General features: G+C 37.6%; 1 protein-coding gene and 1 non-coding gene across 2 annotated transcripts in view; one reads left to right on the top strand and one right to left on the bottom strand.

The window, feature by feature from the left end:
- The first annotated feature begins 776 nt into the window (after positions 1-776).
- Positions 777-916, top strand: LOC111782978. Its single transcript, XR_002813250.1, has one exon. It is a non-coding gene; the product is annotated as a small nucleolar RNA Z247 (small nucleolar RNA).
- Positions 917-6124: 5208 nt separating this feature from the next.
- LOC111798152 overlaps positions 6125-24052 on the bottom strand; it is a 23955-nt gene continuing 6027 nt past the window's right edge. Inside the window, exon 5 of the mRNA XM_023681182.1 lies at positions 6125-6370. Within this exon, the coding sequence (XP_023536950.1) occupies positions 6125-6370 (246 nt within the window). The remainder of the gene's footprint in view (positions 6371-24052) is intronic.

Consider the following 24052-nt stretch of genomic DNA (forward strand, 5'->3'; position numbering starts at 1 on the left):
ATATCTGTATATACTAAGATAATCTAGTGATTTACTAGTTTGTTACCAAATCTATGATTTACTGATTTGTTACCAAATCTATGATTTCATAGTTTTGTTACCAAATCTATTATTTCATGGTTTGTTACTAAATCTATGATTTAGAATGTAATCTTAATTATACGCATCTATAAATATATGAGGTCGTGACCCTAGGTCATAGTGCCATTTAACCTAACATGGTATCAGAGCCAAGGTTTATTTTTTAAATGTCTACCATATCTTCTTCCTCCTCTCCATCCACCATCTCCAACACCGTCTCAACTACCATGGCGACCTTTGGCCCAATCCCTCTACACCATGCTGTCACAATTCGTCTAACCAAAAACAACTTCATCATATGGCGCGCCCAGCTCCTCCCCTACCTATGGAGTACGAAGCTTATGAGCTACCTTGATGGCACAAATGCCGCACCTGCCAAGCTGGTCCCTTTCTCAACTGCTGCTGGTGCTGAGCTGGTCTCTAATCCGGCCTATAATCAGTGGTATGATCAGGATCAACAAGTCCTTAGCGGCCTTCTCTCCTCCATGTCTGAGGAGATTCTTCATGATGTGGTTGCCGCTACTACGTCCAAGGAGGCGTGGGATACCCTGCAGCGGATGTTTTCATCGTCAACTCGTGCTCGCACTACTCAGATTCGTGTTGAGCTCGCCACGTCCAAGAAACGAGATCAATCTGCTGCAAATTATTTTTGCAAGATCAAAGGGCTAGCCACCGAGCTGGCCGCCGCCGGCTCTGCCTTGCAGGATGATGATGTGATCGCGTATCTTCTCGCTGGTCTTGGCCCTGACTATGATCCCTTCGTCACCTCAATGACTACCAAGAGTGAAGCCCTCACCCTTGATGATGTGTTTGCACATCTAATGACGTATGAAGCTCGCCAACTACAACACCAAGCTAAACTTCAGTTAAATCTGGGATCTTCTACCAATTATACTGGTCGTGCTGAACTTCAGTTAAATCTTGGATCTTCTGCCAATTATGCTAGTCGTGGTGGTCAGCAGAAGAATCGTGGGCGTAGGGATCGTGGTTGTGGTCGTTCTCAAGGTTATGCACCCTCTCGTCCTGCTGGTGATCGTCGTGGCCCTTCTGCTCGTCCTTCCTGCCAGATCTGCGGCAAAGTGGGGCATACTGCTATCCGCTGCTGGCATAGGATGGATGAGTCCTATCAAGATGAACCTTCTTCTGCTCCTCCTACGGCACTGGCGGCTACTTCCTCTTACAAGATTGACCCAAATTGGTACAGCGACACAGGCGCTACGGATCATATCACCAGTGACCTGGATCGTCTCGTTGTGCGTGAACGATATCATGGAGTTGAACAAGTTCAAGTCGGCAATGGAGTAGGTTTGCGTGTTTTGCATACTGGTCATTCTCTAATTAATACTACTACTCGTCCTCTTGCATTGCGTAATATTTTGCATGTGCCTGAAATTTCCAAACATCTTCTTTCCGTTCATAAGTTTTCTCGTGATAATGACGTATTTTTTGAATTTCATCCTTGGCACTTTTCTATAAAGGATCGACGGTCGAGGAAAAGTCTTCTAAATGGGAGGTGTGAATCTGATCTTTATCCTATTAAGTCATCCGATGTCGATGATCTCAAGCACGCCTTGGTGAGCAGATCTACTACTCACGCCCAATGGCATGCACGTCTTGGACATCCTTCATCTCAAGTAGTAAAATCAATTTTGCGTCTCAATAATATTTCATGTGCTAGTGAGTCATCTTTGTCAGTTTGTAATGCGTGTCAGTTAGCAAAAAGTCATCAATTACCATATACTAGTTCTTCCCATAGGTCTTCGTCACCTTTGGAACTTATTTTTTCGGATGTTTAGGGCCCTGCACCTCCATCTATTGGAGGTTTTAAATATTATATTAGTTTCATTAATGATTTCAGTAAATTTTTGTGGATCTATTTGATGCATGATCGTACAGAAGCTCCTCGTATATTTTTGCAATTCCAAGCTCATGTTGAGCGCCTCCTAGATATTAAAATCAAGTGGGTCCAATCTGATTGGGGTGGAGAATATCAGAAAATTCATAACACAGTTTTTCGTTCCCTTGGAATTGCTCATCGTGTTTCGTGCCTTCGTTCCCTTGGAATATCTCATCATGTTTCGTGCCCTCACACACATCAACAAAATTGGTCTGCTGAACGCANGTTGTGCGTGAACGATATCATGGAGTTGAACAAGTTCAAGTCGGCAATGGAGTAGGTTTGCGTGTTTTGCATACTGGTCATTCTCTAATTAATACTACTACTCGTCCTCTTGCATTGCGTAATATTTTGCATGTGCCTGAAATTTCCAAACATCTTCTTTCCGTTCATAAGTTTTCTCGTGATAATGACGTATTTTTTGAATTTCATCCTTGGCACTTTTCTATAAAGGATCGACGGTCGAGGAAAAGTCTTCTAAATGGGAGGTGTGAATCTGATCTTTATCCTATTAAGTCATCCGATGTCGATGATCTCAAGCACGCCTTGGTGAGCAGATCTACTACTCACGCCCAATGGCATGCACGTCTTGGACATCCTTCATCTCAAGTAGTAAAATCAATTTTGCGTCTCAATAATATTTCATGTGCTAGTGAGTCATCTTTGTCAGTTTGTAATGCGTGTCAGTTAGCAAAAAGTCATCAATTACCATATACTAGTTCTTCCCATAGGTCTTCGTCACCTTTGGAACTTATTTTTTCGGATGTTTAGGGCCCTGCACCTCCATCTATTGGAGGTTTTAAATATTATATTAGTTTCATTAATGATTTCAGTAAATTTTTGTGGATCTATTTGATGCATGATCGTACAGAAGCTCCTCGTATATTTTTGCAATTCCAAGCTCATGTTGAGCGCCTCCTAGATATTAAAATCAAGTGGGTCCAATCTGATTGGGGTGGAGAATATCAGAAAATTCATAACACAGTTTTTCGTTCCCTTGGAATTGCTCATCGTGTTTCGTGCCTTCGTTCCCTTGGAATATCTCATCATGTTTCGTGCCCTCACACACATCAACAAAATTGGTCTGCTGAACGCAAGCACCGTCATATTGTCGAAACTGGCCTAGCCCTTCTAGCTCATGCTCATGTACCTATTAAATTTTGGGACGACGGGTTTCTTACAGCCACATATCTCATCAATCGTCTTCCTACTCATGTCATCGATAAAAAAAATGCCCATTAAAGCTTCTTTTTCATACCCCACCAAATTACTCCTTATTAAAAAATTTTGGGTGTGCTTGTTGGCCTCATCTTCGTCCTTATAACAAACAAAGCTCTCTTTTCGATTAAAGGAATGTGTCTTTCTAGGCTACATTTCTTTACATAAAGGGTATAAGTGTCTTGACACCAATTCTGGTCGTGTCTATATGTCTAGAGACGTCATATTTGATGAAAATGTTTTTCCATTCAAGAGAGCCCCACCTAATTCTTCCCCAATCATGCAGTCGACGCATAATGCCCCTGATTTGTGCACCTTGCATTTGGGTAATAGCAGTACTAATTTGGAGAATAATCACATGCATATGTCTGGGCCTACTAAACTCTTTGGATGCAGAAAATTTGGTGTCTACATCAGCTTCGAAATTGCCACAGCAATCCTCTACGTCGCTGCCATGCGAATCGGCGTTGGTTGTTCCGCCAATGATTGAGGCCTCGGCTCCTCTGCCAGCAGATGATATTGCGCAATGCCCGGTCGAATCCTCGGCCACTGGTCAACCAACTACTATAGCATCGGTTGCTCCCCTCGCAACGGCTGATACGGTCGTCCCCTCAAATGTGGATCCTGCACCTACTACTCATCCGTATGGTACTCGATTGAAGCACAATATCAAGAAACCCAAGGTTCGTACAGATGGAACAGTAACATATCTTGTAGCTCGGTCTTCTGCCTCTGAACCTACTTCACATATTACTGCTATGGAGCATTCCCTCTGGCGTCAGGCAATGAATGATGAAATTCAGGCACTTCAAAAAAATAAGACATGGCACTTAGTTCCTCCTCGTGCTAGTCTTAACGTTATTGATTGCAAATGGGTTTTCAAACTCAAGCAAAAGCCAGATGGCTCTATTGATCGCTACAAAGCACGCCTGGTTGCTAAAGGTTTTAAACAGCAGTATGGCGTTGATTATGATGATACCTTTAGTCCAGTTGTTAAGCCCACTACCATTCGGCTCTTATTATCTCTTGCTATTTCTCGTGGTTGGGCTATTCGGTCCAATCCAATCTTTCATCGACGGACGAAGCATGTTGAGGTTGATTATCACTTCGTTCGTGAACGAGTATCGACTCGTCAGCTTGATGTTCGACTCATTTCCTCCAAGGATCAGCTCGTCGATATCATGACAAAGCCATTGCAGCTCCTTCTTTTAGCAATTTTAGGCGCAATCTGAACTTAGTAGTACATCGTCCAGATTGAGGGGGGTGTTAAACATAGAATANTATCAATAGAGTGTGTCAGTTCATGTCCTCCCCGACATCTATACATTAGGCGGCAGTCAAACAAATTCTCCGTTATCTACATGACACTATTGATATGGGTTTGTGTCTTACAAAGTCCAGCACTGATTTGTTGAGTGCCTTTTCGGATGCTGATTGGGCCGGGAATCCTGATGATCGTCGAAGCACTAGAGGCTATGTGATCTTCTTTGGTGGCAATCTTATCTCTTGGAGTTCGAGGAAACAATCGACAGTTTCTCGTTCTAGTACGGAGGCTGAATATAAGGCAGTTGCTGATGCCACCGCCGAATTAATTTGGATCCAAGTTCTCTTGCGTGAGCTCGGGATCTCGCAAGCGCGAACGCCTAGCCTGTGGTGTGACAACATTGGTGCCACCTACCTGTCCGCCAATCCAATCTTTCATCGACGGACGAAGCATGTTGAGGTTGATTATCACTTCGTTCGTGAACGAGTATCGACTCGTCAGCTTGATGTTCGACTCATTTCCTCCAAGGATCAGCTCGTCGATATCATGACAAAGCCATTGCAGCTCCTTCTTTTAGCAATTTTAGGCGCAATCTGAACTTAGTAGTACATCGTCCAGATTGAGGGGGGTGTTAAACATAGAATAGATCATATCTGTATAGAGTAAGATAATCTAGTGATTTACTAGTTTGTTACCAAATCTATGATTTACTGGTTTGTTACCAAATCTATGAATTCATGGTTTGTTACTAAATCTATGATTTAGAATGTAATCTTCATTATACACATCTATGAATATATGANGTCGGGAATCCTGATGATCGTCGAAGCACTAGAGGCTATGTGATCTTCTTTGGTGGCAATCTTATCTCTTGGAGTTCGAGGAAACAATCGACAGTTTCTCGTTCTAGTACGGAGGCTGAATATAAGGCAGTTGCTGATGCCACCGCCGAATTAATTTGGATCCAAGTTCTCTTGCGTGAGCTCGGGATCTCGCAAGCGCGAACGCCTAGCCTGTGGTGTGACAACATTGGTGCCACCTACCTGTCCGCCAATCCAATCTTTCATCGACGGACGAAGCATGTTGAGGTTGATTATCACTTCGTTCGTGAACGAGTATCGACTCGTCAGCTTGATGTTCGACTCATTTCCTCCAAGGATCAGCTCGTCGATATCATGACAAAGCCATTGCAGCTCCTTCTTTTAGCAATTTTAGGCGCAATCTGAACTTAGTAGTACATCGTCCAGATTGAGGGGGGTGTTAAACATAGAATAGATCATATCTGTATAGAGTAAGATAATCTAGTGATTTACTAGTTTGTTACCAAATCTATGATTTACTGGTTTGTTACCAAATCTATGAATTCATGGTTTGTTACTAAATCTATGATTTAGAATGTAATCTTCATTATACACATCTATGAATATATGAGGTCGTGACCCTAGGTCATAGTGCCATTCAACCTAACAGCGTACTCAAGTTAGAAAAAATGTCAGCTAAGACCAACCAAGTAATTGGCCTTACTGTCATTTGGTTATAATTGTGTGCTATATGATGACACATGCTCGCTGCAAATTGATATGAAATGATATGTGTATGTTATGTTATGTTGTATTGAGTGAATTGATNCTGAATATAAGGCAGTTGCTGATGCCACCGCCGAATTAATTTGGATCCAAGTTCTCTTGCGTGAGCTCGGGATCTCGCAAGCGCGAACGCCTAGCCTGTGGTGTGACAACATTGGTGCCACCTACCTGTCCGCCAATCCAATCTTTCATCGACGGACGAAGCATGTTGAGGTTGATTATCACTTCGTTCGTGAACGAGTATCGACTCGTCAGCTTGATGTTCGACTCATTTCCTCCAAGGATCAGCTCGTCGATATCATGACAAAGCCATTGCAGCTCCTTCTTTTAGCAATTTTAGGCGCAATCTGAACTTAGTAGTACATCGTCCAGATTGAGGGGGGTGTTAAACATAGAATAGATCATATCTGTATAGAGTAAGATAATCTAGTGATTTACTAGTTTGTTACCAAATCTATGATTTACTGGTTTGTTACCAAATCTATGAATTCATGGTTTGTTACTAAATCTATGATTTAGAATGTAATCTTCATTATACACATCTATGAATATATGAGGTCGTGACCCTAGGTCATAGTGCCATTCAACCTAACAGCGTACTCAAGTTAGAAAAAATGTCAGCTAAGACCAACCAAGTAATTGGCCTTACTGTCATTTGGTTATAATTGTGTGCTATATGATGACACATGCTCGCTGCAAATTGATATGAAATGATATGTGTATGTTATGTTATGTTGTATTGAGTGAATTGATATGTTTATGATATGATATGTTAAGATATGATATGTTGATGGCATGACTCATGGTATGTTATGTGACTGTTATGATATATGATATGATATGCATAATGAGAATTGTTATGTCTGGAAGCATGGAAACGTTATGATGGCTAAGGCCAACCAAGTAAGTGGTTCAACCGTCATTTAGTTATAATTGTGTGCTGTATGATGACATGTGCTCGTCGCTTCGCACGTGCTATATCCAAACTTATATGAGATGATATATTATGGTATGACATGTTATGCTATGTGATTGCTATGTTGCATTGCGTGAATTGATATGTTTATGATATGATATGTTAAGATATGATATGTTGAAGGCATGACTCGTGATATGTTATGTGACTGTTGTGATATATGAAATGATATGATTTGTTCATGATGATTGTTATGTTTGGAAGCATGAAAATGTTATGATATGACATATGTGTCTAATATGAATGATATGATATGATTGACATGCAAAATGATGGACTAGTAGAGGTTGTATTATATGATAATGAAAATGGAAAAATGTTGGGACCTCATGTATTATTTTGTGCTCATGCATCGGGAGATACTCCTTCTCCTTTCACGATAGTATGGATGCGTTAATTATGTTTACCATAATGTTGTCGAACGATCGCTATTCCTAATGAGTATCTGGTATCAAAAGCTACCAGAGAATGCTCGCCCTACCAGAATGGGGCCTAGGAGAATGCTCGCACGTGTGGACCGTGTGTAGGAAAATTAAGTACACATCAAGTATCCTATTTAGGATAGTCGTCGTAGGAAAATAGACTCTTATGATAAGTCTCATTCATGAAATTGTTTGTGCTTGCATTTAACTCCCCATATGGGGTCGCTTCCTGAGTATTTCTTAAAATATTCGAGTCATGTGCTACTCTCATTTTTCTGGTAAAGGCAAGATTCCCATGTACGGTTAGCGGTGTCATCACAACTAGGAGACTATGGCACATGCTTAAGATAGTTTTGCAATTTGAATTTAGTCTAATATAGGTTAGCATAGGTTAGTTGCATTTCCATTTAATAGCATATAGGTTGGTACAAGACATTTTACTTTTATGTTATTTCTCTTATTATTTTAATTTCAATACAAACCTGTGATTAAGCATGAAAATTGACGAGGTAAGTCCATGGTTCTTTTGTTTAGGGATTCCACCTAGATCTAGGGTTTTTTTTTTTTTTTTTTTTTTTTTTTTTTTTTTTTTTNTTTTTGCAAATTTTATGTTGAAACTTGGTCCAAAACTGCGTCAGAAGTCAGAATGGAGAAGCGTAAGAATTTAGTTAATAACTAAATTTTTCTCAATGTAAAATAAAAGAGAGTTGAAATAAATACAACAAAAATAAATATATATGGATAGATAGACATGAGGTCTTGAATTTTATTTTTGTGAAAGAAGCGAGTCGATTTGAGTTATGGATTTGAAGTTACAAAAATCAGAAATAAATACATTGTAATGCGAAACTTACCACAATTTTGAAAATAACAATGTTGTAGGCAATCGACGGCGAACACACGAAGGCCAGCGAGAGGGGAAATATGTCGCTCACTTGCTACCCAAACTGTCGACCTGCATGTCGTGAAGTCATCCAACAACCAGCTGTCCAACTCGACGTCTACCGCCAACCCCTACACGCCACACGTCGCACCAACAAAAGTCAAAGGGTAAGTTTACATATACTAGTACTCTTCCTGCGTGAGCCCTATGTGTGGAGGGCGCACGTGAGAAACCCTAATTTTTGGCGTTTGATTTCCGATTGTCAGTTTTTTGTCCAAGTTTCAATGCTAATCCTATTTTATTATAAGTTAGGTGCCTACAAAAGGAATTCTTAATTTTTTGAGTCCTATACAGCTAGAAATTGAGCTCGGGAAGGCACGTGATAAAAAAAGTAAGTAACCCCACGGAATTAGGAAGTAAAACTTTTTGGTTGCACTTGGTGATGCATGCACGCTAGAGAAAATTACTCTTAGGTTGTTAGATCTGAAACACCTTTACTTCAAAAATTAATAGTACATGGGATGGACTTGCTACTCGATGGAATTTCAAATTTTGACTTTTGTATTTTTATCTAGAATATTATACTGCTGCTTATATTTAATCATGCTATGTTGGCGAATGGGGTATTTGTGTATATGCCCTCTGGATCCTTGAGTTATGTTGGCGAACGATGTTATTTTTCCGTTGAGCTTGTGTGATTGCATGCATAGTTAAACATAATAAACTCTGCTAATTGATTGTGTAAACTTATTCTATGGACGATAAGTAGTGTTTGGGTGAAGTGTAGGTTGTATTTTAATAGTGATCGAGTTCAATGGCATTGTGAGGGATGACTGGAGGGTGAGACCCTTTAACCCCAGACCGCTACAGGCTCGGCAAGTCAGCTTTGAATAAATTTGGAAGTCAGAGCCCATATCAAAACCACCCAACCACCCCTAATATCGTGAGAACCACCTCAAAACCCCAAGTTGAATGAAAGATATTTCTTAGTTGATAGGAGTTGGAATAGTGTTTGAAGACCTTCCACTTCCCTTTCTACTATTTTGCAGTATCGTCGAGCTAGGTGTTAGTTTGATAGGGTCGTGTTATTTAGTGGTAGACTGACTACTATGCATGTTGGATCCATCTTATGGAAGGATCTTGATCACACGGGTAGGTCAAGATCGTCTGCATGGCGGGTCCTTTCTATGGACGATGTTGACCACGTAGGTGACCTGTTCGAGCTAACTTGTACCGGGGGTTAGCACCCCCAATCCTTAGGTGACTTCATGGCCTATGGGATGGGTTTGCCAACTAACTTTCCCATGGACGAGAAGTAGGCTAGTGCTCATCATGAGGTCTCCCACCTTGGTATAGAGTTATATAAGGTAACACCTCATCCTTAGATGCCAAAAACTGGTACGAGGGTTAGATTCTTCTACCTCGATCTATGTACTAAGAGTACTGAGACTCTATGATCTAGAGCATTCTCCTAAGATAGAGATGCGATAGAGCTTGCAAGTAGGTTGCTTACTAGGTATATTTATACTAACCCCTTTCTACACTTTGTTTTAGGGTGCTCGAGAGTTACAAATTCTAGCGTTGGGGAGCTCGAGAGTTCGAAAGTCATAGAGGAAATGTCGACCTAGAGAGTTTTTCTAGATTACTTACGCATAATTTGCATTTGTCATATACCATGTATCCTTATTCCCTTTTCCGGTTATATGAACTTGGCATATGTATAGATATATTCTGAACATACTTTTATTCCAACTTCTTACTTGTAAAGTTATAAACTCACAAGGAAATTTTATAATTGAATTTTGTAATGTGTTATTTCATTTTCATACATTGCATGGTAAGTTGAATCACTTTTGATCTTTTGATGCCTCAAAATTTTGGGGTGTGACACCTATGCTTAACCGGACGATAAGATACACGATAAGATACATCAAGCACGCAGAGCTCAAATGGGTTAATTTAGAGGTTTTCATCCTTCCTTTCCTTAAAGGAAAGGTGTGCACAATCTTCCTCTTAAACTAAAGGTACAATAATGATACCTGAGGAGCATTATGGATGGACAATTTTGAGAAAATAATTAGTTCTAAACCATAAAATTTATTGCTCGTGCATATGATTCTTTGCTCTTTCTCTAAATCCACGGAAACTATGATGAAGAGGGATTTCTCTTCAAAAACCCTAAAAAAGTAAGAACCAATTATGGCTTAAAGATGGATGAACGTAAGTTTGAAATTTAGATTTCAGAACCTATAGTTCTAATTTTCCTATTTCTATTTTCAAATATTCTTTTATGCATTTCTTTCTCAATTATTTTATAATTCAAAAGTACGTATTTTATTTACAACAAAATTTGGGTGCATCAATATTTTAAGTATCACCTATCATACTAGGCATGACACAAGTTTTTTTTGGTACTTTAAAATTTGGGTGCATCAATATTTTAGGTATCACCCGTCATACTAGGCATGACAATTTTTTTTTGGTACTTTTAAAATATCAACTTTTTTTCAGTTAGACAAGTGATGACATTAGTTATGATCGTCCTCACAATTCATTATAGCTAGCTTCCGCACTTTTTATTTTAGTCAAGTAGGTTACTTTGTTTAGCTTTTCATTTTTACTTAGTTGGTTGATTTAATCTAAGTTTTCTTAGAACCCAAAAAATAATTTCAGTATTTTTGCAAAGGTTTAAAATCCAACTATTTTTACTTGAACTTGTCTTAAAAGCTTCCAAGATATGTTTGTAACAATAACACGTTAAAAGTATTGTCGTTACTCACCTTAACTATATTTTTAATTTACAAAAAATGGACATGTACTCAACATATGTTTGTAACAATAACACGTTAAAAGTGTTGTCGTTGCTTACCTTAACTATATTTTTAATTTACAAAAAATGGACATGTACTCAACAGAATATTCTCATCTGGATGATCTCACCAAAGTTTTTGTATCATATATCATAACCAAATTTTTTAGGCTTTGAATATTAGAATGTGACTAAGAAGAGGAAAACAAAAATAAAAGTAAAATAAAATTAAAGATGAAAATTTGATTAAATCTAAATCAAAATAACGTCAACAACCAAAAGTATATGCAAAATTAAAGCAAGATTGTCTTGTCTAAAATATTACAAAGGGAAAAACGAGTTAGGGGTACAATTATAAATCAAAATATAAAAGACTCCAAAATTTAAAAGTAGATTGAGGCTTCTCAACGACCTCTATGGTTGCACAGTTTTCAGATGCTTCTCCATCTCGACCAAACATGCGAACACTGAAAAAGAAAGGAAAAATGAGTGAGTATAAAAATATACTAAAAAAGAAACCTACTCATAGTCTCTCGTCACATCCTTAACCTAGTAGATATCCACAAACTATTCTCTGGGCTTTAGTAAGTTTGAGCATCTAGGTACTTTAGCTGCTCTTGGATCCACTCTTGGTACTGGGAGGGTGGTTCACCAATTTTAGCTATCGCAAATTTTTTAAGTGACAAATCTTATCTCTAAGGTGAACTACTTTCTCGTTTTTAGACTTAGGTAGCTTGCTCTGCCTAAGCACCATGTAACTTATATTCTTGGTTGAGGCATCACCTCGTAAAACTCTTTCTAGTTAGGATAGCATGATAAGTGCTAGTCTGCTCTCATCATCCATGGGAGGTTCGTTGGCGAACCCTACCCACAAGACAATTTGGTCACCCAAGAATGGGGAAGTGATCCCCTATGCTTGTCAACTACTAAGATTACCCGCATAATCCTACGTCCCCTCTCTTGACTGATCTATTATGCAAGATAATCAAAATGAACTATCATTCACACAATCTTAGTTGGCCTAGGCCTGGCTCGATGGTACTTGTACCAAAGTGAAAAAGGAAGTTGTAGTAATGTTGACACCATACCAACGGCTAACGACCTCGATGCTACCTTTTCTTGCTTATTTGTACCATCTTTCTATTCTTTGATCATGGCAACTTGCTTTGCTTATGCTGTAAGGGATTGAATATCTAGGTTGATTCACGTCCTCATAAAATTCTAATCAGACAATACGGTGATTTCTAGTCTGAACATCATCGAAAAGAGGTTGGTTGGTTTATTCCTTAAGACCATAAAGTCACCTATATTTGGGGGATGTGATCCTTTTTCATTAGCCAGCTACTAGGCTATCGATGTTGTCCCACACTCCCCTTTAAGGAACAAGTTAACTACCTAGTGGGCATATTCAAGAGATCACTAGCCATTCAGCGAAACAGAAGCTCAAAGTACCCTAACTAGTATGTGCCTAGCTCAATAGTACTAGTATTGGAGTGTAAAAGGTATTGAGGGTCTAAAAATAAAGTAGCGTTCATGCTTCTCATAGCCTAGATAGCTACCTTTGTCATTCTTTGGAGTCATGGAGATTCACTATTTTATTAGGGGCTTATTATCACATCTTTAGGTAAACACAGGTTTAGATTTTTTTATCACCGCTCACTTTCCTTGGGTATTTAGTCTACTAGAAACCTATTGACCTTGGGTATTTGGTCAACATATAAACTACACACGCTATCGCATCCTAATTTTACCAAGGTTCTCTAGTGCATGTTTGTTAGGGAAATAAACTTACTGATCGCCTAATGGATAAGATAGCATGATCTAAACGTCATTTGGGTCTTTTTTGTGAGTTGAGAAGGTCTATTGGATTCCTTGAGAGGCAATGTGGCTTAACATAGACTTCAAGTACAAGGTTTCTTTGTTTTGAATCCTCCAATCTTTCTTAGTATGGGAGCGCTAGGGGTGCTGACTATCCTAAGGTGCTTAGTCTATTGGAGGCGTCGTGATCTAGGTCATCATCAAGCGAACCTAACTCTAAGCTCTAGCTTTGTGTAGATAAACATGCTCTACAAGGAGGACATGCATGTCACATTAGTAGCCGAATGAGTCTCTCCACTCAGCATTTGCCACTTGTTATACTCAGCTTCAGATGCACTGCCGCCATCATCGTCTGACGCGTGCTTTCTCCCTTTTTGCCAACATTCAATATTCTACATAAATGATGAGGTTTCTATTACCTATCTAATTTCTTATAAATTTTGTAACTTCCTACCGATAAAAGTCCACGAGGACAAAAAAGTAATTTTCCCCACCATATAATTTGGGGGGTCTAGGCTGGGTGGATAGAAACCAAAGAAGAGAGAGGAAGGGAGAATTTGAGTTTTTGTGGAAGGAGGAAGAAGAAGAAAGCAAAGAGAACGCCATGATCCGACACTTGAATGAAAATTTTGGCCAAAGATTTATCTCTAGGCTTAGTAAGAGGATCGAAGAGTGTCAGTTTTGTTAGCAAGAAACGAGCAAGAACATAAGGTTAGTCTACAGGTCTTTTTTTTTTCTTTGAATTTCACTCTATGATACGATGTTCCAGAAAAGGATTCTTATAAGTTTTGTGTTGAAACTCGACCATGATTTGTTTCAGAAATAGAATCAAGAGATTTATAATTTCACTAAGAAACTATATATTTTCTAAAATTTTAACTCAATTATTAAGGTGTGTGTTCCTAAAAATTAATAAAAAAAAAAAAATCGCATCAAATTGGTTGATTCGAGATCTTTATTTTTCGTGAAGAAACCAAGTCATTTCTAGTTAAGGATTGGAAGATAAAAAGCAATCCAAAAAAATAGATTGAAACGTGTCGCTAAACGAAATCTAGAAAAATTAAACACTGGAATAATCGACCTTGGATACACAGTTGCTGGAAAAGAGAGAAAAGCATATTAGCAAAAAGGTTAAATGTATTACAATGTAGCAGGAATGACGGGTCAACCAATCAACGAGGACGTGTTGTGAGACACAACTTGACTCGCTAAACTGCACATAACCTAGTCCTTCATCGACTCAAATAGTACCAAAGAACTGGAGTTCGATCCGCGTGCTCAAAATCCTACCCGACCTGTTCTCTAACCCCGACATGCATTTCAAAACTGTAGCTCCGCCAGGCGTGTGGTAAACGTGCGAAGAGAACTTCTTTTGTTGTGCTTGAAAAGCACGTGAACCCATGTGATATGAACCAAGAGACATCAATCATACAATATACTTCAATGAAGATGTGAAGAAAAAGTTGTCAAAATTATCAAAAGATGTTTCAATTCATGCCACGTTGAAGAAGAATGAAGTTTGATTGTTGTAAATTTTGGGTGGGTTACAATTTAGAGTAATTTAGAGTTATTGTATTTTAAGACTTGTTATTTACTCTAGGTTACATTTACATAATGGCTAATTATGGTCATTAAGTATGAATGTTACAACTTTTGGTATGCCTTTAATAGTTTCATTTTGGGGCTATATAAAGCCATGTATGTTGTATTAGTAAGGTAGACTTGGAAAATATAGTAAAAGAAGCATTTGTTCTTTCTTTAGCCAATGGCTAAGTTTCTTTGCAATTCTATGTAGTTTAGATTGCATGTAGAATCATTCAAGCTCGACATGATCCGGTTACATTTACATCATGGCTAATTATGGCCATAAAGTAGGAATGTTACAACTCTTGGAAGGCCTTTAATAGTTTCATTTCTTTGGGCTATATAAAAGCCTTGTATGTTGTATTTGTAAGCAGACTTGGAATATATTAAAAGAAGCATTTGTGCTTTTCTTTTAGTCATGGCTAAGTTTCTTTGCAATTCTATGTAGTTTAGGTTGCATGTAGAATCATTCAAGCTCGACATGATCAATCTTGCTTGTGGAGTGATTCGAATCTCAAGCAAGTATTCTTGCTTTGAGATATTTGATCAACAAGAATCATTCAAGCTAGACATGATCGATCTTGCTTGTGGAGTGATTCCAATCTCAAACAATGTTCTTGCCTTGAGATATTCGATCAACAAGGTAATCCGAATCTTACTCCCCTTGTAGTGATTCCTTATCTTATCACCATATATGGACTTTCTTTTTGTCCTATAGTCCTACTCGAGAAGGCGCGACAAACCTGTAAGTAACAACATGAAAATTTATAAAGCAGTACTTGTAGGATTCGCTTGGTTATTTATGCATGCTAGTAAAATTAATCCTAGATAGCCAGTCTTGATTAACAACTACCTAGGAAAATTACTAAGTGTGAAAATAGACTTGCTAGTTGTTGAAATTTCTTGTCTTACCCAGTATACTGTCGTGATATAGTTTACTACTGCTAGTAAGTAATCATACTATGACGGTGGATGGGATGTTTATTTATCAGTGCTCTGGGTACTAGATGGATGTTATCGCCCCATTGAGCATGTGTGACTCCTGGTGAATGATTGTGTGATCCCTCCCTTTTGAGAATAAGCATCAAAATCGAGTTAAATCTAGAGTAAACACGTAGATTGGTGGATCGGGACTTAAGATTGAATACCTTTAGAGGTCTGAGAACAGTGGAATCATTAAGGACAATCAGAGGGTGAGACCCTATAACTACTGGCAATAACAAACTTAAGGAGTTGGCTTTGATGAAACTTGAGACGCAAGTCCCTACCAAGACCGCCAAACTACCCTTGAAACCTAGTAGACAACCTTGACATCTCTTAAACATAAAGATAGGTTCCCAGGTTGATACCAGCCGGTATGGTGGTTGAGGATCTTCCACTACACTTTGTACTCTGATGCGATATTTTCGAGCTAGGCGTGACACTTGTGAAGGTTGTGTTAATCTGTGGTAGATCAACTACACTGCATTGTTGACCCGTCGTGTTTTAGGACATTAATCACGAAGCTAGGTAGTGGTTACCCTGCACGAAGGATCCGTCCTATGGGAGGGTGTTGATCATGCGAGTAACTAGTTTATGTGGCATGTACCGGGGGGTAGCACCCTCTTACCTAGATTACTTCATGGCCTATGGGACGGGTTCACCAGCTAACTCCCCCATGGATGACAAGTAGGCTAACACTCACCATGTTGTCCCCCACCTTGTACCATTGTGAAGGCTAAGTTTTCTACCCAGGTCTTTGTATCAAGAGTGTTGAAACTCTAAAGCCCGAAGTAAACAATTGATTCCCTATTAGGTTAAGGATGTGATGAGAGCTTACAAGTAGGTTGCTTAATCGGTATATTCATACTCATTCCTTAATACATCTTTTTTTTTAGGTCCATGAAGTTTCTCATCGTGACGAGAGGGTCCTCGAGAGTTCGAAAGTAATAGAGGAATTATGGACCTGGGGTATCATGTATCTCATTCCTCGTTCCCTCATTACATGAATTTGGCATATATTAATACACACTTTGATTTCCCTCTTATTTTATACACATTATTTGGCGAAAGTTTTCCTAGAAATTCATGGTGTGACATGAAGAAATCAAAACCCGAGAATGGTTCTCCCAAAAGGCATCGAGTAATTCTTAGAAGGAAGTCTTGCGCAATTCCTATTTGAAACTATAGTTCTAAAATTTCTTGAACTTGAACCATAAAATTCAACTTCCAAGGCCTTATAAAAAGTTTGAAAGTTCAACTTAGAAAAAAAAAAATCAAGTATTTAATACTTTGTTGGACTTGATGTAATATGAATTGCTTTTTCTATTTTTTTAGAAAAATTGATATTTTGTTGTTCAAGGAAAGTCTTTTAAAAATTAATGAAATATTTATTATTTTGGACTAATAACAACTTAAATCAAATCTTATCCTTGTTATTGAAAATCTAATAAATCTCTAAAATTATCCAAAAATTAACTTTAAAATGTGTTGCATAAGGGAAATTAGCTAAATGATGAAGTTTTTTACAACCACAGCATACATTTACATAGTTTCTTGCATGTACTATAAGTATGTATATTTATTCACATGTCCAACACAAATTGGTAGTTAAGTTAAAGGTTGATTAGGAAATGATAAAGAATATTGTCGTTTTCTTTCTTTTCACGGTGGCATTCGTTGGGGCTCAGGTTCCAAGGGTCGCGTTACCACCACCAGGACCTTCTAGATATTACATTCATGTGGTTAACGAGCTAAGCAAACTTGGGTTGCTTGTGCATTGTCAGTCTAAAGACGATGACTTGGGGTATCATCGTTTGCTTAATCATGAAGATGATTACCAATGGAACTTCAAGGTTAACTTTTGGGGAACAACCCTCTATTGGTGCAAATTGGAGACGCCACATGCATATGTCTCTTTTGAAAGCTTTTGGCCTGAAACGCAGCACTTATGGCTCCATGATAGGTGCAAACATGGAACTGTAGGAACTTATATTTGGACGGCTAAAGATGGTGGAATTTACTTGAGAAACTTTCGATGAATTGATTCACAAGTGGATCTATCCGAAGCTTTATTATCTACCTTTGGTGGAATTGAATGTTGTTGTTTTCTTTTTCTTTTTCTTTTCTTTACTTTTTGTATATAGAAATATATTTGATAATTGAGTGTGTTTTTCTTCAAAATTTTAAATTACGTAAAAAAAAATTAAATTTGTATATGAATATAAGTTTTCAAAATTGTAATATTGTTTTTAAATTAAAACTAAAAAAAAATAATGTTTTTTATTAACTAGTCTTAGAGAAAGTTTAGAATAATAAAATCTAAAATAGGCATTAAACGCTCATGTTACTGCAATCTTCACATCGATTTTAAAATAGGATGCTAGACAAAATCCTTCAATTTTCATATATCTTATTATTTTGCATTTTAGAATAATAAAATTGAAAACAAATGGTAGGCACATTAAAAGTGTCACATATTATTTTGCAGTTCCATCCACCCTCTTTCTTGAAAAAAAAAATGAAAAAGTAAAATATGAAAAAAAAAACAAAAATAAAATGAAAAGCAAAATAAAATAACAAGGATGAAAATTCAATAAAATTTAAATTTAAATAAAGATAATAATATCTAATTATAAGACCTTGTTATTAAAAAAAATTTATAAAGGCAAAAATTGTTTTGGGATATACAAACACAACTCCTTTTCAACAACTCTCCTCACGATTGGATGTGTCATTTCCAATGTTTTCTTCTCGTGTTGATAAATGAATGGCCACAAAGTTGTCTCCCGAAGTTCAAATTTTTGCTTAGGATGTACTATAGTTGCATAACATTTACAACCAAAAACTTTAAGATGATAAAATGTAGGTGGTCGTTTGTAGAGTGCTTCAAAGGGTGTCTTGTTAGATAACAATGGTGATGGCGTTCTATTTATGAGATAAACAGCCATTAAAATGCACTCTCCCCAAAAATTAAGTGGAACCTGTTACTGAAAAAGAAGAGACCTAGCTATATTTAGGATATGGCGATGCTTACGTTCTACGACTCCATTTTGNGACAAATTTATTGTAGACATGATTGCAGTCTTTGGTTTAGTCATAACAGAAGATTTTGATACTATATGATTCGTAGCTCCACTATCGATAATCCATGAATTAGAACTCGCAGAGTTAATAGATAATGTAGATATCGGAAACAAACCTGCAACATTGATGTGATTGTCAGAATTACCAGAAGGGTGTTGATTGATTGCAGATAAGGCTTGTGCTATCTGTCGTAATTGCTCAGAAGAAAAATTTGGAATGGAATTAGGTGACTGTTCTTCTGTATTCAACTGTGAAACATCGGCCATATTTGCAGATGATCGATATCCACGGTTATTGTGTTGATTGTCTTGTCTTGTCCTTCCAGAATTATTTTTCTGTCGACACCGATCTTCTGTATGGCCCCTTCTATCACAAAACTTACAGTGAAACTTAAGAATTCGACACTCATTAATTGTATGACCACTTTTATTGCAGTGTTCACACAATTTGTCCTTGGCGAATTTTGAATATATTGTTTTCTTTTGCACTGCTGATGCAATCGAGATTTTCTCAGTAGGTTCGGAAGTTACCTGACGCTGCATCTCTTCTTGTACAAGTAATGAATAGGCTTGCCTCACATTAGGTAATGGAGACATCATCAATATGTTAGATCTCACCGTTTTATAAGACTGATTGAGCCCCATGAGCAATTGCATCAACTTGTCTTCTTCGCGTTGATCAATATGTATTTGACGTTGATTACAGGTAAATGGTGTGCGGTACGCTTCCAGTTCATCCCAGAGTGCTTTGAGCTTGGTGAAATATGTTGACAGTGCCATGGTTCCTTGTGACATCGTTGCTATCGAGTTTTGTATTTGAAAAATTGCTGGAGCATTCTTTTGTGAGAATTGATCGTGAAGATCAACCCACACTTGATGAGCTGTCTTGGCGTGAATAATGCCTTTAGCGATATCTGCTTCAACGGAATGAGTTAACCAAGATATTATCATACTGTTGCACTGATTCCAGAGTTTGAATTTGGTTGAATTTGCATCTTGGGACGGTTCCTCAATTGTTCCATCAATGAAGCCAATTTTCTTCTTGGCAATAAGAGTATGCATAACTGATTTACTCCAGAATTGGTAATTTGCTCCATTTAATTTGATTGGAACAAGTGAATATCCTGACTGATCAGAGTGATGAATATAGTAAGGATGTGTTAAATCAACATCCGAAATTTTGAAGCTGGATTTGGCTGATTCCGCCATAAAAGAAATTTTGATATTTAAGAACACCAAGATCGGTGGTCTGATACCATGTTAAGAATGAGAAATAGAAATAGAATTGGGATCGAAAAGTATGATCTTCATTCAGGTTTATCACGTTTAGATAGGATACAAACTATCAACTAATACTTAAAAATAGAAAAAAATATATAACTAACTAATAAATAAAATATACTCTTAATCAAATCTATACTAACAACTCCTTAAATATCTAAGATATATTCTAATTAATTATTACTCCAAAATATCCTCCTAATAATCCTCCTAGGTGGTAGTTGGTAAACTCATCCCACTGGCCATGTAATTGCCCAAGGTTGTGGGTGCTATCCCCTATATAGGGAAGGTCCATTACTACCAACATGATCAAAGCCCTGATCCACCGTGCAGGGTAAATGCTAACTACAATGCCCTTAAATTTGATGGATCAACCGTCCATTACTACCAACATGATCAAAGCCATCACACAGGCAGATCCACCGTGCAGGGTAAATGCTAACTACAATGCCCTTAAATTTGATGGATCAACCTTGGAGGGTAATCCAAAAGACTGATATCAGACGTGCCTAACCAACATCATACAAGAGTGGAAAGGGAAGTGAAGCTCCACAAACACTGTGCCATCTGCTATCGGTCTANAGTACAAAACTTACAGTGAAACTTAAAAATTCGACACTCATTGATTGTATGACCACTTTTATTGCAGTNCTTGGAGGGTAATCCAAAAGACTGATATCAGACGTGCCTAACCAACATCATACAAGAGTGGAAAGGGAAGTGAAGCTCCACAAACACTGTGCCATCTGCTATCGGTCTAAGAGACTACCTTTGTTTTCCAAAAATTTTGTTGTAGACTTCTAGGTCTTTAGGGTTGTTTCGCGGTCTTGACATAGATTCATGTTTCAAAATTTCTCAATTCTTACTCCTCGAGCCTCGATCGGTCAAAAGAACTAGGGCCAAAAGCACTTGAGGCATTCCATCTTAGGTTATAGTCTAGCAAAATTGAGTGAGCTTGGATAGACATGCAAGGAAAAGAAAAAAAAAACAAACAAAGAAATGGAAAAGGAGAAAGAACTAGGGTTTTAAGAAGAAGAATTAAAAGAGAGGAAAACGTTAAATTTCGCACATGGAGCACCGATTGACCAAAGATTTTTCACTAGAACTACTAAGAGAATAAAGGAGAAGCAGTCAGGGTTGTTTGATTATATTGAAAAACTGGCAAGAATACGAGGTAAGTCCATGGTTCTTTTGTTTCGAAATTCCACCCTAGATTTGAAGTTTTATTTTTATTATTATCATTATTATTATTATTATTATTATTATTATTATTATTATTATTATTATTATTATTATTATTATTATTATTATTATGTTGATTTGGTTCTTAATACTCAACAAATTATCTTAGGTGTGGATTCTCCCAAATTTGTGTTGAAACTTGGTAAAAAACCGCGTTGAAAGTCGAAATCAAGAAGCCTCCGACTTCAGTAAATAACTAGATTTTTCTCAATGTCAAAAAAGCTTAAATAAATACAAGAAAAATATATATGGATAGGTAGACATGAGGTCTTGAATTTTTGTGAAAGAAGCGAGTCAATAGACTTTTATCCAAAAAAAATAGACAGAAGATAGACTTTTTTCTTGTTTTTTTGAGTGTTTACAGGTGAGTTACCGAGGGAAATCAGGGAAAATGGACTCTTTTATACCTCAAAATACGGGAAAGGGAGAGGAAAGAAAAGACAAAGACGAAACTCAAGATGAATGATCCTGTAAGTACCATTAATGAAGAAATTTTATCCAACATAGGGGTCAAAGTTCGTAAGACCTTTTTCACTAATAGCGGAGTTATGAATTGAAAATTACAAAATAAATACATTGATATGCAAAACTTACCGCAATTTGGAAAATGAAAATGTTGTAGGCAATCGACGGTAAACACACGACGGCCAGCGAGAGGGAAAATGTGTCGCTCGCTTGCTACCCAAACTGTCGACCCAAAATTGTCCTACATGTCGTGAAGTGATCCGATGACCCGCTCTCCAACTCAACGTCTACCGCCAACCCCCACACTCCACATGTCACACCAACAAAAGTCAAAGGGTAAGTTTACATCTACTAGTACTCTTAGACATCTCTGCTCGCGTGCTATTTGCGTTGACCGCGCGCACCCTATGCGTGGAGGGCGCACATGTGAAACCCTAATTTCTAGCGTTTGATGCCCGATTTTCACATTTACAAATTTTATGAAATGACTTTTAAACAAAATTTTAAAACAAAATTTTAAACCGTTCAAATGGGTTGATAAAATGTATTATTCGACAGATTTTAAACCGTTCAAGTGAGATGATAAAATGAAGTGAGGGTGGAGGTCAACTTCCCACTTCTTAGTTTTAAGCAATGCCGGACAATCCCATTAATTCTCTTAATAATATCTTTTCATGATACAGGGTTACAACACTACAAACTTTAAAGATAATGACTTAAAATTTTAAAGTTATGAAGTTTTATTATGCATAAAGTTATGTAACCTAAACTCCATTGACTAGATTAGGAACTGTTGATCTGCAATTTGCATAAAATGTTTGGCCTATTAGTTAAGTTGGTTAGAATGTCGTGCTAACTAAACTCCAAGGTCACAATTTTGACCCTTGCATGGGCCAATTTCATTAATTCTCTTAATAATATCTTTTCATGAAATGGGATTACAATACTACCAACTTTAAAGATAAGCTTGATTAGAAGCTACCGATTTGCAATTTGCATAAAACCTTTGGCCTATTAGCTAAGTTGGTTAGAACGTCGTGCTAACTAAACACGAAGGTCGCAGGTTTCACACTTGCATGGATCAATTTAATTAATTCTCAATGATATATTTAATGATATGGGGTTAAAGCACTACAAGCTTTCAGAGATAATGACTTAAAGTTTTAAGTTTATTATGCATAAAATTATGTAACCTAAACTCGATTGACTCGATTAGAATCTACCGATCTGCAATATGCATGAAACCTATGGCCTATTAGTTCAGTTGGTTAGAGCGTCGTGCTAATAACCCAAAGGTTACAGGTTTGGCACCTGCATGAGCCAATTTTATTAATTCTCTTACTAATATCTTTTCATGATACGGGGTTCGAACATTAAAGATAATGACATAAAATTTTAAAGTTTTAAGTTTATTATGCATAAAATTATGTATCCTAAACTCGATTGATTGGATTAGGAGCTACCGATCTGCAATGTGCATAAAACCTATGGCCTATTAACTCAGTTGGTTAGATCGTCGTGCTAATAACGCGAAGGTCGCAGGTCCGAAAACCTACATGGGCAAATTTCATTAATTCTTAATAACATTTTTTCATATACGGGATTACAACACTACGAACTTTAAAAGATAATTATGCATAAAATTATGTAACCAAAACTCGATTGACTGGATGAGAAGCTACTGATCTACAATGTGCATAAAACCTTCGGCCTATTAGCTTAGTTGGTTAGAGAGTCATGCTAATAACGCGAAGGTCGCAGGTTTCACACCTGCATGGGCCAATTTGAGCCAATTTCATTAATTCTTAATAATATCTTTTTTAGCGACATGCTAATAATGCGAAGGTCACAGGTTTGACACCTGCATGGGCCAATTTCAATCTTTTCATGATACGGGGTTACAACACTACGAACTTTAGAGATAATGGCTTAAAATTTTAAGTTTACTATGCATAAAATTATGTAACCGAAACTGAGGGGTATGATAGTAAACTAAGCAAGAAATCGCCGAAGATTCACTAAAAACTATCGAGGGTTCACTCGAGGTCGTTTGAGATAATGGCTTAAAATTTTAAGTTTATTATGCATAAAATTATGTAACCGAAACTGAGGGGTATGACTGTAAACTAAGCAAGAAATCGCCGAAAACTCACTACAAACTATCGAGGGTTCACTCGAGGTCGTTTCTTACGAGATAAGGTCTAAGCCACAAAATGATTCCCCACAAAATGCGAAGGTTGCAACTACTAACTATGTAACCGAAATTGAGGGGTGTGACAGTAAACTAAGCAAGAAATCGCCGAATACTCACTAAAAACTATCGGGGGTTCACTTGAGGTTGTTTCTTACGAGATAAGGTCTACGCCACAAAATGATTCCCCACAAAATGCGAAGGTTGCTACTACTAACTATGTAACCGAAATTGAGGGGTATGACAGTAAACTAAGCAAGAAATCGCCGAA

Source organism: Cucurbita pepo, chromosome LG01, assembly GCF_002806865.2.
Source record: "Cucurbita pepo subsp. pepo cultivar mu-cu-16 chromosome LG01, ASM280686v2, whole genome shotgun sequence".
Classification (NCBI taxonomy): domain Eukaryota; kingdom Viridiplantae; phylum Streptophyta; class Magnoliopsida; order Cucurbitales; family Cucurbitaceae; genus Cucurbita; species Cucurbita pepo.